Below are 24,959 nucleotides of genomic sequence, written 5' to 3'. Positions count from 1 at the left end.
TTGAAATAAAAATGTACATAAATTTTAAATAATAGTAATAAAGAAAATTACAAAATTCTTTTACTATTTTTTAATTATAATGTCTAATAATTTTTTTTATTGTAAAGTAAATTTTGAAAGTAGAATAATCAAGTAAAATAATTATAATAAATTTTTTAGTATTATTTTATTTAAAGATGGAAATGAGTATTTTTTTTTAATTTGTCTTCGTTTTATAAATGTTAACTAAATAGTTTGCAAGTTTCTATTTTTAATTTATGTTTTTTTATTTTTGGCTTTCATTTTTTTGGTTTTCGTTTTTTCTAATTTTTTATAGTGATACCAAACAACCCCTAACTAAGGGACTCAAAGACCTAATTAGTTATCAAATTAACTGATCTATCTTGTCTAATCGCTTTAGATAAACATATTGATATCAACATAATAAAAAAATTATACCATTATTTCAAATTTTTAGAAAATATATGAAAAATAAAAATTACGAATAAATCATAAAAATACCTAATAATTATAATGTTTCAAAATATTTCTTAAATGCAATTTTCATAAAAAAAAAAAAAAGTTAATAATTAAACACATAATAAAACAAACAAAACATACTTCAAAATTTTTAAATTCAAGTAACTTAGACATATTGTTAAAAAAAGATAAATTAAAATTTAAAAATTAATTCTTTATAAATTAAAATACAAAATTAGATGTTCGCTCTTAAGTATGTAAAATATATTACAATCAATTGACCAATTTTTTAACTTAATTTATTAAATTGATATAGTTTTCTTAATTTGTCTTACCAAAAGTAAATTAAAAGGGTAAAATTGTCATTTTATTAAGAGTAAAATTTAACTTTTCATTAAATTTAATGATTAACTAAAATGATCAACTAATGAAAATTTTATTTTGTCAATAAAATAAAATTTTATGGGATTTTGTGATAATTTTTAAAAATTCAGATAATAAAATATTATATTTTGAAAAATCAAGAGATGTGGCTCGATTTTACCTAAAAGAAAATAAAGAAAGGTCGGCGGAATTGGAGAAAGGAAGGAACTGAATGGTGTCCTGGTGTTGGAGTCGGCCATCTGTGAGTGTGTCAGATCATTTATTCGGCCCTTTGTTTGTTATTCACTGAGCAATCCGAGGGCTGCAGCCCTGCGCATTGTTTTTGGTGCGTGTCCATTATTTTTTTTTTTTTTGGATTACGCACTGGGTATCCACGTGTCCGTTTTACGGTCTACGTAACTAATCCTGCGCCCCTTAAAGTTGATCCCATAACTCCAAAGGAAGGGCAAATTCTGAAGTTCAGAGGCGGAAACGAGTCCAAGAGGGTTTGAATATGGGCCTTCTACAATTTGCGATTTCAACTTAAATATGGATGTATGTGGGTTTAAGTAAATTTATAATTTATAGTTTAAAATCTTAATCTAGGCATGCATAAAGTTAGGTAAGATGCATAGATTAAGTTAAAATCTTGAATTTGAATTTTAATGAATTTGAATTAGAGTGGATTTTGTTAAAATTTAATATAAATTTATATTATATTTTTTTTCTTCAAATTTAAGATCTCTCTCAAACATAAAGATAATTTATGTATAAATGTGTTTCATTCTAATTTATGTATAAATGTGTTTCATTCCATTCAAGTGTATGTAAATCTTGTCAAACCTTGGAAAATAAAAATTGTATTTTTTTTCCTTCACTCGGTTTATAGAGATGGAGATACACATATATATAGAAGAGTATTGATACCTATATTTGGATATACAAAAATTATGGTTAGAATAAGAGGTGACCCTTGAAACAAGAGACTTACATTCAAGGCACATCCCTATGATCTCTCTAAATTTAATGACAGCTCATACCAACACTCTCACTCAAGTTGGTGCATACAGATCTTTTATGCCCAACTTGTCAAGTGAGTTGTAGAAGTTCTTGTTGCATACTGCCTTTGTAAGTATGTTTGCTAAATGGTCTTCAGACTTCACGAATGGAAAGCGTATTATCTTGACTTCAAGGTTTTGTTTGATGAAACCACATGTTTTGTGTGATCATGCTGGGTGGGGTAGTGACAAATATTAATAGTCGTCTTATTGTCACAAAACATATCCATCTCGGAATTAGGAGCAAAGCTTATTTCTGTCAATAGTCTCCTTAACCAGAGGAGCTCATAGAGACCCTTAGCCATTCCACAAAATTCGGCTTTTGCACTTGATAATATTACTACCTTTTGTTTCTTACTTTTCCATGTAACCAAATTCCCTCCAACAAACATAAAGTAATTTGCAGTGGACTTTTTGTCCAAGATATCCCCTGCCCAATTTGCATCAGTATATCCTTCAACCCTTAGATGATTATTCTTTGAAAACATAAATCATTTTTCAGGAGATGACTTTAAGTATTGAAGAATCTTGATCACTCCATCCATGTGATCCTCACTAGGACAATGCATGAATAGACTTACTATACTTACAGCATAAGTAATATCTGGGCGAGTATGTGAGAAATAAATAAGTTTTCCAACTAACCTTCGGTACCTTTCTTTGTTTGTCGGCTCTTGATTTTGATATTCTCCAAGTCTATGGTTCTGGACTATTGATGTCTCTGCATGTTTACACTCTAGTAATCTTACCTCATATAGTAGATCAAGTATATATTTTATCTGGGAGAGAACTATACCTTACTTTGATGTAGCCACTTCAATTCTCAGAAAATATTTTAGTCCTTCCAAATTTTTCATCTCAAAATCAGTTGCCAACTACTTTTAGAGTTTCAAATTTCTTCAGAATCATTTCTTATAATAATCATATCATTTACATAGATTATCAAAATTTCTTCTAAATCATTATTGTATCCTACTTTTTGTATGGGCCTTCTGCAATTTGCGATTTCAACTTGAATATAGTATGTGGATTTAAGTAAATTTTTAAATTTATAGTTTAACATCTTAATTTAGACATGCATAAAGTTAGATAAAATGCAAAACAAATATATTAGGTCTAATAACGTAATTTCAAACTTTGAATTTAAATTTTAGTAAATTTAAAGCGTGTTTATTTCTATTATCAATTTTCTATTTCTATTGTTTATTTTTAGCTATTTGTCAAAAAGCTGAAAACTAGATATATTTTATGATTTTTAGCTATTTTAACAACCTGTTGTCAGAAATTTTAATATCCAGAAATAGTTTTTTTGAATTAAATTATTTATTTTATACAATTTTAAATTAAAATCAAAATTAGATAATTATGTGAATTTAAATATAATTAAAAAATATACTTAAATTTCAAAAAATAGTAATAAAGTCAATTACGAAATATTTTTACTATTTTTCAGTTATCATGTCCAATAAAATTTTTATTGTAAAATAAATTTTAAAAGTATAAAAATTAAGTAAAATAACTATAATAAATTTTATTTTTATTATAATAATTTTTAATGTGTATTATTTGTAATTTTATTATTTTAATTATATTTTTATAAATATTTTGATTTAGAAATAAAAATGCATATTTTTAATTAAAATTTAATTTATATTATTTTTATAAATATTAACCAAGCATGTTAGTTTTTAGTTTTAAGTTAATGCTTGATTTTTTATTTTTGTTTCTAATATTTAGATTTTGCCTACCCATGGTCCCAAACAGTAGAAATGTTTTTACTAACTCTCAAATAAATAAATAAATAAATTTAAAATGAAAGTAGGATAAGTACTATAATTACTATTTTTGCTTACTATATAAATAAATAAATAAACTTTATTCAATCTATCAGAATATACAATTTCATAATTTACTGGAATTTATCAATTAAGAACAAAAAAATTAATTAATTCAAACAAATCTGCATTGTATAATTTTCTTGTGATTTTTTTTGTAAAAAAAATCTCAACAAATCTCATGATCAAAACATCAAACACTTCCTCCCATGCGCCTTGCTGGCGCCACCGTCTTCGTCTCTGGCGGAAATAACACCCCATCAATCCCCTGAACTGAAATTCGCCCATCCGCATATATATCGGCATCAATCAAATGACTGGAGCCATTGCCGTGCCCAAACTTCACCGTCCCATCGGCCTCCGCCGCCGCCACCTTGTGCGGCACATTCATTGTGTCGTACCACACCTTCCCGGATCGCCGCACCGCGTTGTACATGCTCTCCTCCGTCTGGTACTCCGGCAGTATATGGTAGTTTATTATCCGCTCCGGCGAGCCTGGGTCCCTCAGCTGTTCGGCTGTCAGCTTCTCCATGGCTTCGTCGTTCGGCGCCAGAACCGTTAACGCGCAGCCCTCCGACACAAGCTTTGCAATTTCGGCACCCAACGACGTCAAATTCACCAGAATATCGACCGTTTCGCTGTACCCGCCGTACTGGAGGAGGGTGTCGATAAAATCCTTCACCCGGTTCTCGCCTTCGAGGTAGGCTCCGGGACTTGGTTCCGACGGCGGTGCAGCCGTTTGCAGGTCAATTTCCTGAGCTCCTTCCGGCAAAACGGCAGAGATGGATTGTGAACTCCGGCAACGGTTGAAGTCGTCTCGCACGGGTGGGGATACCGCAGGGCGTTCGATCAGGTCAACTACGCCGTCGGGACGGCCGACCGCATCCGGGTGGACCACTTCGGCGGCCTTAAAGAAGATGAAGAAGAAGAGGTAAAGTTGATGCGATAGGTGCATGTTGATCGACGAGGATGAATTGAAGAAGTTAATTGTGGCATGAATGAGGAAAGACAATTGAAACGATTAATTAAATTAAATAGCAGGGTCGATGGATGGAGGTCTGGAAATTAATTAACAGTGGGTTAGAGGTAGCAGACTGCACGCACACCGATTCAATTCTTTCAAATGTGATGCTTATTCGCGTTTGCAAAATTGGGGGCGGTAAAACTGTGGTGCACAGCCAGCTTGCTGGCTTTGCACCGAATATGTTAATTAATTAGACGGCTGATTATATAATACTAATAATAGTAGTATTTAATGATGATGGGCAGAACCCATATCAACTTGACTGTGGAAGTTCAGTATATATATCACCTCTTCTATTTTTAAGTTATTATTTGGATCATTTAAAAATTAATTATAGAAGAAAATTTGTACACATTTGTATTCGATAATCCAACACCCTAAAACCAACTTAATTTGTCTTTTTAACCCTACAAGTAAAAATGTAATTTGAATTTATATGAAAGCATAAAATATTTTTATAATTTATAATAAAGTTTAAATATTTTTATATAAATTAACTTATAGTATATTGTTATAATTGAGATCACAAGTTAGGCCCACGTCGAACATGCTAATTTGAGTAGTTGTTTTGGTGCTTCTTGCTGTTTCAGTGTTTCACTCATGTTACGTGCCGCTTTTTGCTTGAAGAGATCAACGACCTATTACTGTTTGTGTTAATTACTTCATAAATTTCCAATTTTATACATCTTGAAAAGCGTTTGAATTTTTTAATTCAGTATTTGAAAAAATAAATTTTCAATTTTAGATTTAGATTTGGGAAGATTAATATTGTCTTATTTAATTCAATATAAATTCAAATCCAAATCCTCTCCAAACATTTTTTTTATAAAATTTATATTTTATATTTTCCTAGAACTATATATATACATACATATATATATAATGAAAAATCTTATTAAATTATAAGATATGGTGCAACATGCATGCTCGAAATAAAAATATGTGAAATAGTAAAATTTAATAAATATATGTGTAGACACTCCATTTTATAGAGTGGCCAAATATAACAATTGTACATTTAATTTAATGAATAAAATATTAAAAAATTAAAATACAAGGAAAAAATAGGAATATGGCATAAAAATACAAAAAAAAAAGGATATTACACAAAAAAAAAAAGGGATATTCGGATCCTCCAATGTCTCTAGCACCTGCGCACACACACACACAAATAAAAAAAGATTAGGGAAAATCAACAATAAAGATAGAATGATTTGTTTCTTAATTTGATTAACCACAATAAAGATTGAATGATTTATTTCTTACTTTGATTGATTTGAAATAAATACCAATTGATTTATTTCTCAAGATTGATTGATCTGCAATAAAGTGGAATGATTTGCTCCCTAATTTGATTGATCTATTGGAGACCCACATGGAAGGAAGTCAACAAGACAGATCAAGTTTCAATGCTTCTGAGCCTATGTTGGAAGTTTTTTGGTAAGTAGGAAAGCACACACATGGAAGAGCAAGCAACTAGGAAATTGGCAATAAGGAGGGATTGATATACTTCCTAAATTGGTTGATTTGGTTTTTAATGCTAGCCGAGCCTATAAATAGAGGCCTCCACAGAGGAGCAAGGACACACACGAAGACAAACATTCAATGTCTTTTGATAGATACATACATTCAAAGGCTATCCAAGGGATAGACACGCGTTAGAGAGTATAGGCAATTGTGAAAGAAATAGAGAGCTCTAATTGAAAGGATATAGTAAATCATAAGAGAAACTAGAAAACTCTTTGATTAAGAGAGGAACAGAGTGAGTTAGTCCAAAGCAAATCGAGAGTTCGGATTGCTGAAGAGTTGAAAAATGGAGAACTCACAAACGACCTACTTGAAAGAGTTTCAGGGCTTAGCAACAGAGGTCCAAGAAACAAACATAATCAAGGAGCAACTAAAGGATTGACACTAGACAAGAAGACCAGAGGAGTTGAAGACCAAAGGTTAGGTTATGTTTCATGTTTATGTGTTGCTCTGTTTTCATGTTCTATGGTATAATTTCAATAGTGCAATAATTGTTTTGAAATCAAACCATTGACCCGACCCACTAAATCGAGTCCGACCCATTAATCCAATCCCTTAAATTAGGTTCAACCCGTAGGCCCAAAATCCCAAGACCCTAGTCCAATTTGGACCTAGGTCCATGACCCCTTGATCTCATTTTCGATCAAAACCCAAATCCTATTTAAATATGCCCAAAGCCCAAACTCCAATTAAAAAAGCCCCAAAACCTAAACTCCCGGTTAACAAGCCCAGTCCACAAAGTCTAAAACCCAAATCCCATTTAAAAAAGTCCAAAGCCTAAAATCCAAATAAAAAGGCCTTGAGGCCTAAACCCCTAGTTAACATGCCCAGTCCACAAGGCCCAAAGTCTCAAAACCCAACTCGATTTTGGCCTAATCACGGACCATGCCCAACCATTTGACTTAGCCCTAACCTAATTCAGCCTAGCCAAAGCCCAAGTCCCAAAACCCAATTAGCTTTTGGCCCAATCATGGGTCGAGCCCAACAATTTGACTCAGCCCTAACCTAACCCAAGCTTTAACCCTAACCTACACAGTGCTCCTAACCCTAACCTAGGGTTAAATCCAACCATGGCAAGCCAAGGAGTCTATTTGGCTCCGTGGAAAGTGCTAAGAAAATCCATAGGAAAAGAAACCCAAAATAAAAAAGACAAGGGGGTACACTTATCTTCAGCCAGAGGATTGAACACTCCCCTTCATATCTCTGATCCTTCTTTGGTTTAAACCTGCAAAAAGAAAAAAGAAAAAAAAAAGAAAGGGTAAGAACTTAAAAAAGGAAAAAAAAATAAAGAAAAGAAAGGATGAGAAATGGGGGGGGGGGGGAGAGAGTGGGAGAGAGAGAGAGAGATTTTGCGAAAAAAAAAAAGAAATGGAAGAGAGGAAATTAAAAGAGAGGAAGAAGGAAAGAGAGGGGAGAGAAAAAGAGAGAGAGGGTTTGCAGAGAGTGCGCGGAGAGAAAACAGAGAGAAGAGAGACAAGAAGAGAGAGAAAGAGAAATGGAGAAAAGGGGGGGAAACATAAAATGGCTTTTATAGTAGGAATTAGTGGGACACGTGTTACCATACGTAGGGTGACACGTGTCACAACCGGGATTGTGTGTTTGAGGGGTGACATGGGGGTAAGTGAGCTATCGCTGATGATTCCCACCCATGAGGCTATTTATTTATTTATTTATTATTTATTATTAAGTTACTTTGAGTCACCTATGTACATTTTTGTATAAGGAGCTCTACTCTCCCTGGTCAGGACTAATTAATTTTCTTAACTATCTTGGAAGAAGAATTCTACAATAATTGAATGATGAACTTGAAATTTATTTTTTTGAATTTAAATTGTATTTAATTCATTATAAACTAATAAAAAATTAAAATTAAAGATTTCGTCAAAATCTATATTCCTAAATTAAGCTTGAATGTTTTGATGAAAACTAAATATGCAATGTAAAGATACATATTCATATCTAACTTGCACATGCAAAGGAATTTTAGGTAAATTCAGATTTCAAAATAGACCGTTTGTTCATATTTATTTATATGTGTAACACCTCCAAATCTAGTAGGGTCTAATGTGTTACTTATTAAATTTTTAGTGAAAATAATAACAGCGAAAATAAATAAATCTTGGATATTATTATATTTATATATTTGATTATGAATATGAAAATTTTAAATTATTAATGCATCTGATTTAACATTTAATTATGAATCATCAATATGGGTACGTGTTTCTACAAACATAAATAACATATTTAAATTAATTAACATGTCTTCAATAATACTTCAATTTTTCTTAGACCCTGGTCCGACTCAGGTGTGCACTCAGGAGAAATCCACTGTCATATAAAATCACTATATAAACAATGTGGGTGTACTCTGATCCGTTTAAACTTTAAGCTGTGGTATCGAGCATTCGTAATTTTTTGTATCGTTTGAGTCATAAGGAATTTTGAAAACATCTTATTATATAATTTATACAATTAAAATAATATCATGAAAATCTCATTTTTACTCATATTTTCGTGAAATAAGCAACGTAAAAATCAACTCATGTCATCTTTACTTATATTTTTATAAAATATGTAACGTAAAAATAAACTCATGTCACACAATTTTCATGTAAAAAAATATTTTCTTGAATATAAATTAATGCTGTAAAATACCCAAGGGGTTTAAAACATTTTTTAACTAAAAAATAAACGCCAGTATATTAAAGATAAAACATGTATAATTAAATATGCATAAAAATAAACTCAGGAAAATTTTATGAAAATAACTAACATAATCAAAATTTACTTACAAATAAATTTGGGTATAAATTTTAAATAAAAATCTAACATAATCAAAATTTACTTACAAATAAATTCGGGTATAAATTTTAATAAAAATCTAACATACTCAAAATTTACTTACAAATAAATTCGGGTATAAAATTTAGATAAAAATTTAAAATAATCAAAATTTACTTACAGATAAACTCGGATATAAATTTTAATAAAAATCTAACATAATCAAAATTTACTTACCTCTTACTTAACCTTGTGATACGATTATAACGAATATTTCTAAAAAATGAGATCGAAAAAAATGGGTGAATGAGAATTTTAATTAAAAAAAAATCTCCCTCTACCACTAATTATTCTCTTCAATTGGAAATTTTTTGTGAAAAATAAAGGTTCAGCGCTTCCAATTTATAAGAAAATTTTGAAGAAGAAAATAAAATTTGTATAAGTGTGGAGAGAGGGGTGAAATTATAATTTTTTAAAATAAAGGAATTGGCAAGGAATGAGCATGGGATGGGGATGAGGGTACATATGGCTTGCCGACACTCCCATTCAAATAAATTTTTAATTAATTTACTTAATTAATTAATCAATTAATTAATTTATATATATATTTTTGAAATCATTATTATTATCATTGTTATTGTTTTTAAGCTATATTTTAGTATTTTTTTTTATAAAAAAGAATTAAATTCGAATTTCAAAAATTCATGTGAGCCCCACACAACTTTAAGACTCAAGTGGGTCCGACGTAATTTTAATAGTTCTCGCACGATTTTATGAGCCCTGCACAATTTTGGGACTCATGTGAACCCCACACGACTTCGAGACTCATGTGGGCCTCACACCGTCTTGTGGATCCCGCATAGGATACCTATATTATTATTATTATTATTATTATTATTATTATTATTATTATTTTTTATACAAATTATGTCAGTCAAAACATTATTTTGTGTATATGTATTTATTTATGTATACAAACAGTGTCTACCTTGTTTATCTTATAAAATTCATTTTAATTAGGTCAACCTCCAAGGAGCGACTGAGTCGCAATGGTCTTTGAGCATTCGCTGAGACAAAGTCTTTCTTAGGCATCAAATATAGAATTAAAGATCCTGACAAAGAAACACATTCGTATTGATATTAACTTAATGATTATTTTTATTTATTTATTTATTTATTTATTTATTTATTATTATTATTATTATTATTATTATTATGCTTTACTCATATATGCATTTTTCGGGGTCATTACATGCCGTGAATTTTCAAAAACTGTTGACTGATTCATAAAAACCACGGAAGCCGTCGATAGATTTCTGGTTCCAAGCAGCGAAACAACAACCAACGCCTAGTCTACCCGTTCATACCCTCATCATCATTCCTACCTATGCTCTAGTAATGATCATTCATAAAGTCTATAGAATCTTTATCCTAAAGTTCGATATCAATTGTGATGCCCTGAACCTGCCATATTGGGTCCAGGGTTTATTTTCCTATACTATAATCTCTAATACCACAAGTATCATACATGCAACGAAAATAATTTAAAATACCTCAAATACATTACCAGAGTTTTATACCATTACCACATAAGTATCTCAAAATAATGTTATTACAAACCAAAGACTCAAAATAAAACATAAAGGTTACCTATCTTACAACCACTTACAGTAATTACAATAACTAAACCCTTCCCCAAGCTCTCTAAGCTCGGTCCTCTACAAGTCCTGAAATTTAAATGTTCATTGGGGTGAGACACCTCTTAGTAAGAAAGAATATATTATCATCAGTGTGTGCTTAACATGAGTTTTCGTGCAGACAAAGTATAACCTTTACTTTAAGTTTAATAAACACTACATTTGAAACTATAACTCAAGCCTATATAAATAGGTAAACATAATTTCATTTCATTCATAACATAGTTCTATCATACACTTTCAATCCATTCATAACACAGTTCTATCATTATACATAGGAGAACTGTTCTGTCTGACAATCATGCAATATCATGAATTCACCTTGCATGATCGAGTTGTGCGGCCCGAACGCTGGCCTTAGCCTGGGTGATCAACCCAAAGTTAAATCAACAAAGTCTTGTTTGTAAGTATGACTTGCCAACCCTATGTTGATCCGTATACGAGAGGAATAATCCCATACTGACCCACATACGAGAGGGTAATTCCTCATGCTGACCTGTATACGAGAGGATAAAATCCCATTCTGACCCATATATAGGGAGGGAACACTACTCTTCTCTGGCCAAGTCGACTATCCCATACCATACTTTCACCCTATAGTGTGGCTGCACTATACTTCTTCTAGTAGCCTCGGTACCGAACTTTCACCGTAATCATTAATTATTTCATTTATCACTGATCATTTTCATGGCCCGTACGCCATCGTATCCTTTATCATTTTAATATTCATGGATCCTTTCAACCATTCCAGTAAAATCAGTATATCACCATACGCTTCCAGTACAACATCATAAGAATCCCAATAAGTTCAATACCAGCAATTAATCTCATGCCACACAGTTTGGATGTCATATCTTACTTCAATAAATTGTTTGGGAAAGATTATCATACATAGTATACTCAAATAAGTATTCCTGAAAATAAGAGCAGATTCATCTCCACAATTTAAGTTAACTTAAAATACACATTTTACCAGAAAACAAGATAATGAACCCCTACTCACTTTGATCATTCTTAATTTGCGTTAATAAACCATATTTCTAATTTTTATATATTCCTAATTCATTCTGAAAATCACACGTAGTATTTCTGCAATCACATGTTCCGTTTAAACGGTTCATCTTTCGAAATTAACTAATACAATCCCATTTCTTTACTTATACTCAACTTCAATCGGTTGATTTTCACAAATACAACTATCATAATATTCATATATCGATATATGGCAATTTAATCCGTTCAATTTAAAAAACAAGCTGACATAATATATTAACCTTACTTGTTCCTAAAGATATGCCTAAAACGATCAGAGAACGAAACCCTAGCTTCCATAAACTTGCTGTAGAGAGAAGGTCGGCAAGCCAAGATGGAGGGGGAGACAATCGGAGGGCGAGGGCGGACTTCGGATGGCCTTAGGAGAGAGAGGGAGACACGTGCGGGATGAGAGAAACCAAAACCCTAGCTTTTAGAAAGAGAGAGCAAATAAATTTTCTAAAAAAAAATAAGTGAACTTCTATTTATAGGCAAGCTGCCCCCGCACAAAACTATTGATGGTTTTCCTGAGTTGGGTGAAACCGTCGACGGTTTGGCCCTGGTTCTATTATTCAAGCTCTCGGTAGTTGAAACCGTTGATGGTTTTTCTGAACCTCCCGAAACAGTCGATGGTTTGGCTTGCCTCCAAACCATTTCCTTCTTTCCTTTTTCTTTTCTTTTCTTTTCTTTTCCTTTTCATTTATTTCTCTTTTCTTTTATTCATTTTTTTTTCTTTTATTTCACGGGTTCGTGTAACAACCTGCTACTTATATCATTATTTATTTTATTATTATAATTTTTTTTCATATAGCAAATCTGTCTGTAACACTACCGAAAACATCTCAGGCCCGAAAGGCACCGTGGAAATTCTGTACATCATACATTCCTAAGCAGCGGTACACAAGAAACTGTATACATCAATATACAATACCAGGAAACTATAAATCCCAACATACATATATATCACAAAATGCTCAGTGACATTATCAAAACCTGGAATCTACCCCAAACCACTGGCACCATAGAAACACCTACTCTTCCCGTAAGGGCAGCATCAACAGCCCTCTACCCGCGAGCTTGATCCGCTCGCCTATCTGGATCTCCTGAAAAATAATAAGTCATTAAAATGAGACAACGCTCAGTAAAAGGAAATATGTTATTACTAGTGTGTGACGGCTGAGTTACACATTTAATATACAGATATAATACTGATACTGTAAAATAAATATGCTGGTATGCTGTACAAAACTCTCGTAATATAATTTAAAATACAACTATGTATCTAAGTTTTCTATTCATACATACTGCTAATATTATAATATAACTGCTGCCGTGTGATATATTTGTATATAGGAACTGGTGAGATAATACCCTATGATCTGTATGGTATGATTTAACCCCTTATGACAGGGTTTTGCGGCCCGTAGGCTGGACTTACTTTGGTTGACCTACCAGAAAAGTCAATCTATATCTCTATCATCCGCCAATCTAGCCCACTGCAATCTCTCCGGGCAATCTCCAAATCTATCTCGTCTAACCGGCCACCTCAACCCAGCTTGCTAGGGAGGCTGTAATCTCTCCTAGTGCGGTTAGATGGAATCCACATACTATCTGAGTTATGTGGTTGCACTCTATCTGAACTAGCAACAGCACCGTGCTCTGCTGTCTGTATCTGTCTGAAATTTCCTCAAGGAACTGATACTGTGTAATACTATTATATATATACTTATCTTGTTGTTTTAACATGATTTCAAAATAACCATAACACTATAAATTTGAACTGAAATATTTGAAATATCTGACTGAAATATCAATAATATCTATCTGAAATATCTGTCTGAGTGTTATGGTTTTAAAAATCATGTCATTCTGAGAACCACTATAAATAATACTTTCTGCTAATATCTGTATAACTAGTTATCTGTAAAGTTGCTTAATCACTATACTAGTCTATAGTAAACTCATGCCACACATTTGAGTAATCAAAATCTCATGCTCAATTTTTGTAATTCTACTATAATACTAATAACAATAATGTTCTGGAAAATTGATCAATAAATTGATATATATACATAAACATAATCTTCTGACATACATTATGAAATCCCTAGCATAGCATATTTCTTTTACCTGACTACTGAAAAGCTTCTAGTATAACTAGTTCTGCACCAGCAAGGTTCCCCGCTCAACACCCTGAAAACAACATCCCCCAAAACAAAACTTCAGTATTTATCTATGTACTACATTTCTTAAAAATATGGTAAAGCCAAATATTGAATAAAAGGTCTTACCTTGAATTTGGGATGAAATCCAAGGCAGCCTCACCAATGATCCACTCCAGTAGACTTGTAGAGAACTTCCCCAGGAGTATCGTGGTGGTCTCGAATCGTCAAACTGACAAGAATCCGGTCCGAAAACTTAAAGAGAAGGTGAGAGAGAGGAACATGAGAGAGAGAGAGAGAGAGAGAGGATTTTGTGTGTGATTTTCCAGCTGAAAAATGAAGTTTAGGCTATTTATACACTGGCCTTCGTCGACGAGCCACGTCACTTCATCGACGAGGTCAAGAAGGATATTCGTTGATGAATGCTTATTCTCGTCGACAAAATTCAAAGTTGAAATATATCATTTCGGTATCTTCTCGTCGATCAGACACGTCCCCGTCGACGATCACCTCATGTGTGCTCATCGACGAATCCCCTTTGTTCGTCGACAAGACTCTGTTTAATTTTTCCAGTTTTTAATTCCTTTTTCCCTCCTTCTCCTATTATTAAATTATGAAAATTATCTGGGTCTCTACATTCTCCCCTCCTTATAAAATTTTGTCTTTAAAATTTACTATTTGTTCCATACACCATTCTCTAAAGAAAATTGTCTACTTATTTTATTACTTACCCTCACTTATGGCAGAGGAATACCGTGGTTACATTCTATGTTCTGGGAGATTACACATATAAAACTAAATGACTACTTACTAACTAAATCAATACATGTACCTGCAAAAGAAACATTACCTAACTATTTACATTTTACTGGGTTATAACTAAATCTCTTGGAACAATTGCGGGTATTTCTGTCTTATCTGTTCCTTGAACTCCCAATAAGCTTCCTCTATAGTATGATTTCTCCACAAAACTTTCACCAAATGAATTTCTTTGGTGTGCAATGCTTGTGTCTTTCAGTCTAAGATCTGTACTGGTGCTTCCTCATAGAATAATGAATCTTTAAGCCCTATTTATGCATAACTGATTATGTGGGACGGGTCTAGGACGTATTTCCTTAGCATAACAACATGGAATACGTCGTGTATCCTAGACAAGGCAGGTGGCAGAGCTAGCCTGTAGGCAACTGACCCCACTCTTTCTAGTATATTAAAAGGACCAACAAACCTAGGGCTCAACTTGCCATTCTTTCCAAATCTCATAATTCCTCTCAGAGGAGCTACCTTCAAGAATACTCGATCCCCCACATCAAATTCTAATTCTCGGCGGCGAGTGTCTGCGTAACTTTTCTGCCAACTCTGCGTGATACTGATTCTTTTTTCAATTAGTCAGACCTTATCATATGCCTGCTGTACTATCTCTGGACCCAAAACTCGCCTCTCGCCTACTTCATCCCAGAAAAAAGGAGAACGACACCTTCTACCATATAGTGCCTCATAAGGTGTCATGTCGATGCTAGCCTAATAGCTGTTATTATAAGCAAACTCAACTAGCGGCATAAACTGGGTATAGCTACCCCCAAAATCTAGCACGCACGCCCAAAGCATATCTTCTAATGTTTGGATTGTCCTCTCAGCCTGACCATCTGTTTGAGGGTGAAAAGCAGTTCTGAATGCTAATTGTGTACCCATAGCCTCCTGAAAGCTTTTCCAAAATCATGAAGTAAACCGAGGATCTCAGTCTGATACTATGGATACCGGTACACCATGGACACGAATTATTTCCTAAACATATATCTCTGCCAATATGTCCATGGAATAGTCGACTTTAATGGGGATGAAATGAGCGGTCTTCGTTAGATGATCAACGATCACCCAAATAACATTCAATCCCTATCGTACTGGTGGTAACCTAGTAATAAAATCCATAGAGACGTAATCCCACATCCACTTTGGAATAAAGAGTGGCTGCAACTGCCCTGCTAGTCTCTGGTGCTCAGGCTTAACCTGCTGGCACGTCAAACACTGCTATACAAATTCAGAAATTTCCCTTTTCATCTCACTCCACCAAAAATACTCTCGTAGATCCCTATACATTTTAGTACTGCCAAGATGGACTGTGTATAGTGATCTATGAGCCTCTTCTAAAATCGTTCTTCTAATATCACCATCTGTCGGTACACACAATCTGGTGCGAAACCTCAAAGCTTCGTCATTAGAGATACTAAACTTTTCTCCCTGACCATCCCGTACTCTGGCTATTACCTCTACTAACTCTGCATCATCACCCTGAGCGGCCTTAATCTTCTCATATAGTGTAGGTTGCACAACCAAACTAGCGATAAATGCTTGTGGATTATCCTTTACAAACTCTACGCCAAGTCTCGCCAAATCCGTCAGGATCGGGTGCTGAATCTCTATAGCTGCCAGTACTGGTCTCACTAATTTCCTATTCAGAGCATCTGCTACCACATTCGCTTTTCCTCGGTGGTAATTGATAGTGCAGTCATAGTCTTTAATCAGTTCTAGCTACCTTCTTTGCCTCGTATTTAGTTCTTTTTGGGTGAAGAAATATTTTAAACTTTTGTGATCCGTGAAGATTTCGCACTTCCTACCATATAGATAATGCCTCCAAATTTTTAAAGCATAAACCACTGCAGCTAATTCCAAATCATGCATAGGATAGTTCTTTTCATATTCTTTAAGCTATCTAGATGCATAGACAATAACTCTTCCATGCTGCATTAACACACATCCAATACCCTTCAAAGATGCATCACTGTATATCACAAACCCATCTTCTCCTGATGGGATAACCAATACTGGGGCAGTATCAACCTCCGTTTCAACTCCCGAAAGCTCTGCTCACAGTCATCAGTCCATTCAAACCTTATATATTTCCTCATAAGTCACGTCAGCGGACCTGATAAACTAAAGAAACCATCAACAAAACATCGATAGTAGCCTGCCAAACCCAAAAAACTTCTAACTTCTTGGACATTCCCTGGCCTTACCCAATTCACTACTGCCTCTATCTTACTCGGATCAACTGATATACCAGCCTCGGAGATCACATTGCTGAGAAAAGAAACTTGTCTCAGCCATAATTCACATTTCTTGAACTTCGTGTATAGCTTTCTCTCTCTCAGTGTTTGTAATACCAGCCTTAATGATGCTCGTGTTCCTCAAAACTCCTTGAGTAGACCAGTATAACATTAATGAATACCACTAGAAACTGGTCTAAGTATTGACGGAACACTCGATTCATTAAATCCATAAATACTGCTGGTGCGTTATTCAACCCAAATGGCATTATTAGGAACTCGTAATGCCCATATCTCGTTCAAAATGCTGTATTTGAAATATCTTCTACCCTAACTTTCACCTGATGATAACCTGAACGAAGGTCAATTTTAGAATAGACCTGGGTCCCCTAGAGCTGATCAAACAAATCATTAATTCTGGGAAGAGGATATTTATTTTTAACTGTTAGTTTATTTATCTCTCTGTAATTTATATACAACCTCAAGGTCCCATCCTTCTTCTTTGCAAATAGAACTGGTGCTCCCCAGGGCGAAACACTAAGCCTAATAAACCTTTTATCCAACAATTCATGCAGTTGATCTTTTAGTTCCTTTAATTTGGCTAGAGCCATTCGGTAAGGTGCTTTAGATACTGGTGCTAACCCCGGTAGAAGAAAGATCCATAGTAAATTCAACTTCATAGTCTGGCGGCAAACCAGGTAATTCTTATGGAAATACGTCTGAAAATTCTCTAATTACAAGAATATTGACTTGTTCCAGTTCTTCTTTTGGCAACTCTTTTATGTAAGCAACAAATCCCTGGCAGCCATCTTGAATCAGTCTCTTCACTTGAATAGCTAACGCAAGCTGTGGTGAAGAACGTACACGTGAACCAAGAAATCTATATTCCTGCTCACCTACAGGTCTGAAAATCACTACTTTCAAATGACAAACAATACTAGCATGATTAACTACCAACCAATCCATACCCAGAATTATATCAAACTCGTGCATGTCTAATATCACAAGATCAGCTGACAGTGCTTTTCCCTGAATAGTCATGGGAAAGTCCCTGAGTATTCTCCTACGTCTCACCATTGATCCAGTCGGCGTAGCTACAGCCAACCCAACATCCAATAACTGTGCCTCACACCCCGTTAACTTAGCACACACTAATGAAATAAAAGAATGGGTGGCACCTGTATCAAATAAAACAACAGCTTTATATAAAAAAACAGTAAAGGTACCTGTAACTACGTCTTCAGCTACCTCGGTGTCACCTGGCGTCAACGCATAAAATCTCACCGGTGCAGTGTTCCTCTACTAGCCTCCATGGGGTGCCTGATAACCATCCTGAAACAGTCTAGGAGCTGGTGCCTGGACGGGCAATCCCTGACACGACCAAAACCTGTGCCTGAGTCTCCCACAACGATAACAGACATCCTCTCCCATTCTACATTCACCTGGATGTCTCCGACCACATCTAGGACAGGTAGGAATAGCTCTTCCATCCTGAGAACCACCACTCCCCATCATCCGTCCCTAACTACCTCCATATCGATCTCCTCTCCATGGCCCTTGGCTAGAACTCTCTTGAAAATCCTAAGGCGCGAGCCTTTTCCTCTGGCTCTGAGCTATGACACCTCTCTGCATACTACTCTCGATAATAGCAGCTCTATCCACTACCTCCGCAAATGTTTGAGCCCGAAAAATTATGCCTTAGACCTTCTTCAAATTTTCTTGCTTTCTTTTCCTCATCTAGTGCCAAGTGTGGGGCGAAATGGGACAACTCAATAAATCGTGCAGATATTACGACACTGTCATCTGCCCCTACGCTAAATGCAGGAATTCTACTGCCTTCGCACTCTGAACGATAGCAAGGAAATATCGCTCGAAAACAGCTCCTTAATCCGACTCCACGTCACTAGCACTGGATCAGGTCTCTATTCCTCAATCAATCGCGCTGACCTCCACCGGTGCTTCGCCTCTCCCGTCAGTTTAAATGATGCAAATAACATCTTCTGCTTGTCTGTACATGCTAGCACTGCCAAAATCTCCTCAACATCCTGAACCTAGTTTTCAGCTACAATCGGGTCAGGTCCTCCAGCAAAAGAGGGAGGCTTCGTCTACGTAAACTGTTCGATTGTGCAGCCACGCTCTCCCCACTCCTAGCTACCTCAACCATCACCTGCTGGGTGACACTGCACAACACTGCATCTGTATCTCCACCTCCTATACTAGAGGGTCCTGGTCTATCACCTCCAGCATTCGTACCACTGCTCCCTGGATCCATCTGGTAAATACAAAAAATACTATTTCAGGATCTTATTTCTCATATAGATCTAATTTATTTCATTCAACTAAAACCTTAGATTCTCTATTAACTATCACCCTTGTTCCTGACCCAAAATCCAATCTTGCAACCTAAACACACGACTCATTGATAGTTTACTATGACTTCTCTGAAATCGTCACCCCAGGAAAAACACAGAAACCACTATGAAAATCCTGTATCCAGACTATAGAACAAAACCTCAAATCCTTCTCCTATATTCTGGTATTGTTTCCGCTGCATTCTAGAGTCTACAAAACCTAACAACCTAGGCTCTGATACCAAACTGTAACAACCTGCTATCATTATTTATTTTATTATTATCATTTTTTTCATATAGAAAATCTATCTGTAATACCACTGAAAACATCTCAGGCCGAAAGGAACCATGGAAACTTTGAACATCATACATTCCTAAACAACGGTACACAAGAAACTATATACATCGATATACAATACTAGAAAACTATAAATCCCAACATACATATAGTCACTTTGTTTATTTCCCGGTAGTCGATGCACAACCTCATCGAGCCATCCTTCTTCCTCACAAATAAAACCGGTGCTCCCCAGGGCGACACACTGGGTCGAATGAACCCCTTATCTAACAGTTCATGCAACTGCTTTTTCAATTCTTTCAGCTCTACCGGTGCCATTCTACATGGCGCCTTCGAAATCAGCGCTGTCCTCAGAACCAGATCAATAACAAACTCTACCTCACGATTAAGAGGTAGTCCCAGAAAATCCTCGGAGAATACATCAGGAAAATCCCTCACCATTGGGATATCCTTCATCCTCAGCTCCCTTCCTGATACTGCCTTCACATAGGCTAAATATCCCTAACAACCTTCTGATAACAATACATGTGCCTGAATAGCAGATAGTAACTGAGGTGGGGTGCACACACGTGATCCCACGGATCTGTACTCCTATCCTTCTAAAGGTCTGAATACTACCACTCTCTGAAGGCAATCAATGCTGGCATAGTGGGCAGCTAGCCAATCCATACCCAAGATTACCTCAAATCCATGCATGTCTAAAACCACCAGATTATCCAACAAAGACCTCCCCTGAATATCCATTGGACAGTCCCTGTGTACCTTTCTACATACCCCTATAGCCCCAGTTGGCGTAGTAATAGACAAACTAATTTCTAACTATTGAGGCTCAAATCCACACAATTTAACATAATCCTAGGAAATAAATGAATGCGTCGCTCTAGAATCAAACAAAACGGTAGCTTTAAATGACAGTATTGAAATAATACCCGTCACCACATCTCTTACTGCCTCAGCATCTCCCGGCGTCAGTATATAAACTCACGCCGGCGCAGCATTCCTTTGTTGTCCACCTCTAGGTGCCTGGTAGCCTCCTCTGTATGGTCGAGGAGCAGCCGCTACCGCTGGTGGTTCCTGGTAGTTTCTCGCGATATGCCCAAGCTGGTGGCACTGATAGCAAACCACCTCTCTTACTCGGCACTCTCCTGGGTGCCTCCTCAAACATCTGGGACATGGAGGGGGCATCTGTCTGCCATGTACTGCTCGCTCTCCTCCTCCGTGTCGTTGTCGTCCTCCGGTATCAAATCTCCTCCACGGCCCTCGACTGGGCTCTGCTTGAAAATCAAAAGGCGAGGGCCTCTTCCTCTAGCTCTGGGCTGCTGCGCCTCTCTGTATGTTGCTCTCAATCACCGCAGCTTGGTCTACTATCTCCGAGAAGGTCTGAGCTTGGAAACCTACCACCTACTCATACAGGTTCTGCCTCAAGCCCTCCTCAAACTTCCTCGCCTTCCTCTCCTCATTTGGCACCATATATGGGGCGAAGTGGGACAGCTGAACAAACCTTGTTGCGTACTACTGCACCGTCATAGACCCCTGTATCAGATACATAAACTCCGACTCCTTTGCACTCCTGACTGTAGCGAGAAAGTACTGCTCGAAGAAAATCTCCCTGAAGCGACTCCACGTCATCTCTACAGGGTCAGGCCTCTGCTCCTCCAGTACTCTCACTGACCTCCACCAGTGCTTTGCCTCCCCGGTCAATTAAAGGTAGTAAATAATACTTTCTACTTGTCTGTACATGATAGGACTGCCAGTATGTCCTCTATGTCCTGAACCCAGTTCTCTGCTACTAGTGGGTCTACTCCTCCAACAAAAGATGGGGGTCGCATATGTGTGAACTGCTCGATCGTGCAATTTCGCTCCCCCGAGCTTCTGGCCATCTCAGCCATCACTTGTTGAGTGACGCTACGTAACACTGCGTCAGGGTCTGCACCACCCATACTGGAAGGTTCTGCTCCATCACCTCCCGCATTCGTGTTACTGTTCCCCGGATCCATCCTACAAAGGAAATAGCTAATCTCAGCATACAATCACTATCACACAACCCATACACTACAATAACTCATAAATTATTCTTCTATCCACACCTTAATCCCCATTTAAGATTCAGTCCTACCACTTAGAAACAAGACCCAGCGGTAGTATCCATGATTTTCCTGAAATCGTCACCCTAGGAAAAACACAGAAACAACTCCGGTACTCCTGTCTCTAGGCTGCAAGATAGAATCCTAAATTCTCACCTCATCCTCTAACAACCACTAACTCACATTTCAATCTACCCATCTCCTATTTCCCTCAAAATCCACTCCTATACTTTGGTATTGTATTTAGTTGTCTACTAAAGTCTACAGAACCTAGCAACCTAGACTCTGATACCAAACTGTGACGCCCCGATTTTCATACAATTTTTTTTAAATAATAAATAAATAATCGGCCACGTCAACAATCCTACTATCATTCATACGACCCGACCCGCATTGGGTACCAGGTAAAAAATATTTTATTAAACAACCTAATAGCGAAAGACAATATATACACATTAGTCAGAACACAATACCCAGAGTATCAACGTACATAAATACACAACACTATCTCATACCCAAAAATAATACAACCCTAGGAAACCACACCTCCTTAGTCAAAACTTACCCTGTATCTCAGGGTCCCAGCTCCCTATGATCACGAAGCTCTACCACCTGGCCTATCTCTGTTTCCTGAAAAATTTAGATAATTTGGGTAAAACACATCTCAGTAAGAAGAAATGGATTATTTACAGTGTGTGACCAAATGAGTACAATTATAATACACTTTACTTTTCAAATCACCATTTTATTTGAGAAAATACACTAATATTCACATACACATAATCATATAGATATACAACACAAGCTTTTATAAGCTTTAAAATCATTTATCAAATTCAATGATTTCCAACACATACTTACACGCGAAGTTCCTGAGAATAGGGAAGATTACCTGCCCATACAGGTAGCTTTCCTCTGCCCTAGCACGTTATGCAGCCGGGTATGGCCACATCTGATACCCATCAGGGCACTCACCTTACTCAGTAAGCCCTCAGACGGAGAGTTTCACTTCGCTTTAATTATTTATGTTATTAACTCACACTGTTCCATTTCTCAATTTTATCATTCTTTATTTCTCAATTTCCATTCTTTCTTTCATTTCTCATTTTAGCTAATTTTATCATTCTTTCACTTTTCATTTCCACTTTACTTTCCGGCTCATGAGTATCCTCGGTATCAAATACCAACATCGCGTCTGTAACTCATGGCCACCCTGAGGATCTTTCTATACACGCCATGCTTCCCCCCTTGGTCAAGGTTGTGTGGCACGAAGGCTGGATCTAACCGCGGTTGGCCGACCCGGTTAGATCACATATCACGTCTGTAGTACGACTGGCCGGCCTAATACCCTGATCTGGACTCAGGGGGCCCAACAACCCTACACAATGGCACAGTCGACTGTCACGCCACACGCTCTAAGAGTCCGTATGGTTGCACTAACATCACTCGCAACGGTACCGTGCTGAATATTATAACCATCCAACAGGGTTTACTACCATATACCCGCAATTATTATGCGATATTGGCATTTCATCAATTATATTCCAGTATATCACAATTCAGTTCAATATAAATATTCTCATCATTTTCTATGTACATTTCATCATCTCATAATATCATATATCATATTTCTTGTATTTTTCACATTTTCCAAAAATACTCATTTCTCATGTAAATAATTTCCACTCACAAATAAATACCACATTTCATTATTTTCCAATATCAATAATTCACAAAATCTCATTTTTCAGGCAAAACATTTCTACTCATATAATAATACCATATTACATTATTTTTCACTAATCACATAAGTAATTCTCATCTCAATATTTTCTTAGAAATTACTTATCATTATATTTTACACTCCAAAATACCACAATTTAACATCACTCAAATGCCACACAGTTTATCTGATATTTATATCATAATAATTTTCAGACAAAATATCATATGCTCATTTTCATATATTAATTCAAATAATAATTCTAAAAACACTGGTATAATTTATTCCTCTTACCTAGCTTACTGAGAGTCTCGCTAGAATCCAAAATTTCATGCCCTTAGCGCCCGAAATTAACTCATGCAATTTGCATTTTTCCCAAATTAATTAATCTATTTCTCCAAAATAATACCCATCTAGCCTTTCTTAGGCCCCATATACCTCGAATTAATATTTAAACTATTATTTAAAAAGCCCACTTAATTTTCTAAATTTTGCTGCGGGTCCTAAAATTACACCCACGGCGCTCACTCGAACCCTAAATTCCAGAAATCCTACTTCAACCCAAAATGCTCAATATTTTAGCATTTCTAAATTAATGTTAATTAATTAAAAATAAGCCCCTTAATAACCCTAGCATCCCAAATTTGGGGTTTTGGCCCGACACCCCCACGAGAATTTCGTCCCACTAGACTTGTAGAGAATCATCCCTAGATTCTCGTGGTGGTGTCCGTTCGTCAATTGGGCTTATATTTTGTAAGAAATTAAAGAAAAAGGAGGAAATGACTTACTCTAGGGAATATGCTTACGCTGATCCTACCACCGATCCGCTCTGGTAGAAATGACGGCAGCGGCGAATGGAGTCCAGTGGTATCTTCGGATTTTCGATCAGGCAAAAATCCTCCACGTAATCGAGGAGAGAGGGAGAGAGAATGTGAGGAGAGAGAGAGAGTTCGGAGAGTTGCAGAGAAGAAAAGAAAAGAAAAGAAAAGAAGAAGAAGAAGACGCAGAAGAATAATAATAATAATAATAATAATAATAATAATAATAATAATAATAATAATAATAATATATATATGTATATATAAGTTTGAATCTCCTGAAGCTTCAACAAGCTTCAGGAGGATAAATATAATAATAATAATAATAATAATAATAATAATAATATTTAATTAATATTAATAATAATATTTTTTAATAAAAAAATTAATTTTAATTAATTAAATTTTTTTTCCTTTTTTTTTAAATTCAATTAATTAATTAATTAATTAATATATTTTTTTAATTTATTTTTTTAATTTTAATTTATTTTTTTAATTTTAATTTTAATTTTAATTTTTTATTTTTGGAATCATTCTATTAATCTTTTATATCTCTTTTTGGGATTTTTACAATTTTTCCGTGTACTACATTTCTTAAAATTATGGTAAAACCAAATATTGACTAAAAGGTCTTACGTTGAATTTGGGATGAAATCCAAGGCAGCCTCACCAATGATCCACACTGGCAGACTTGTAGAGAACT

General features: G+C 35.5%; 1 protein-coding gene across 1 annotated transcript; it reads right to left on the bottom strand.

Moving 5' to 3' along the window:
• Nucleotides 1-3,908: 3,908 nt before the first annotated feature.
• On the bottom strand, nt 3,909-4,696 carry LOC131166580 (fasciclin-like arabinogalactan protein 16). The gene has a single exon (XM_058125169.1). The coding sequence runs from the start codon at nt 4,668-4,670 to the stop codon at nt 3,909-3,911; it is 762 nt and encodes a 253-aa protein (XP_057981152.1). The 5' UTR covers nt 4,671-4,696.
• Between the last annotated feature and the right edge of the window lie 20,263 nt (nt 4,697-24,959).

Source organism: Malania oleifera, chromosome 10, assembly GCF_029873635.1.
Source record: "Malania oleifera isolate guangnan ecotype guangnan chromosome 10, ASM2987363v1, whole genome shotgun sequence".
In the NCBI taxonomy this organism is placed as follows: domain Eukaryota; kingdom Viridiplantae; phylum Streptophyta; class Magnoliopsida; order Santalales; family Ximeniaceae; genus Malania; species Malania oleifera.
The sequence above is the reverse complement of the archived record's forward strand: the minus strand, read 5'-3'. Positions and strand labels throughout refer to the sequence as shown.

Bases quoted from the DNA above. Each gene is read 5' to 3' on its own strand.
- LOC131166580 (XM_058125169.1), bottom strand. From the start codon at position 4,670: ATGCACCTATCGCATCAACTTTACCTCTTCTTCTTCATCTTCTTTAAG.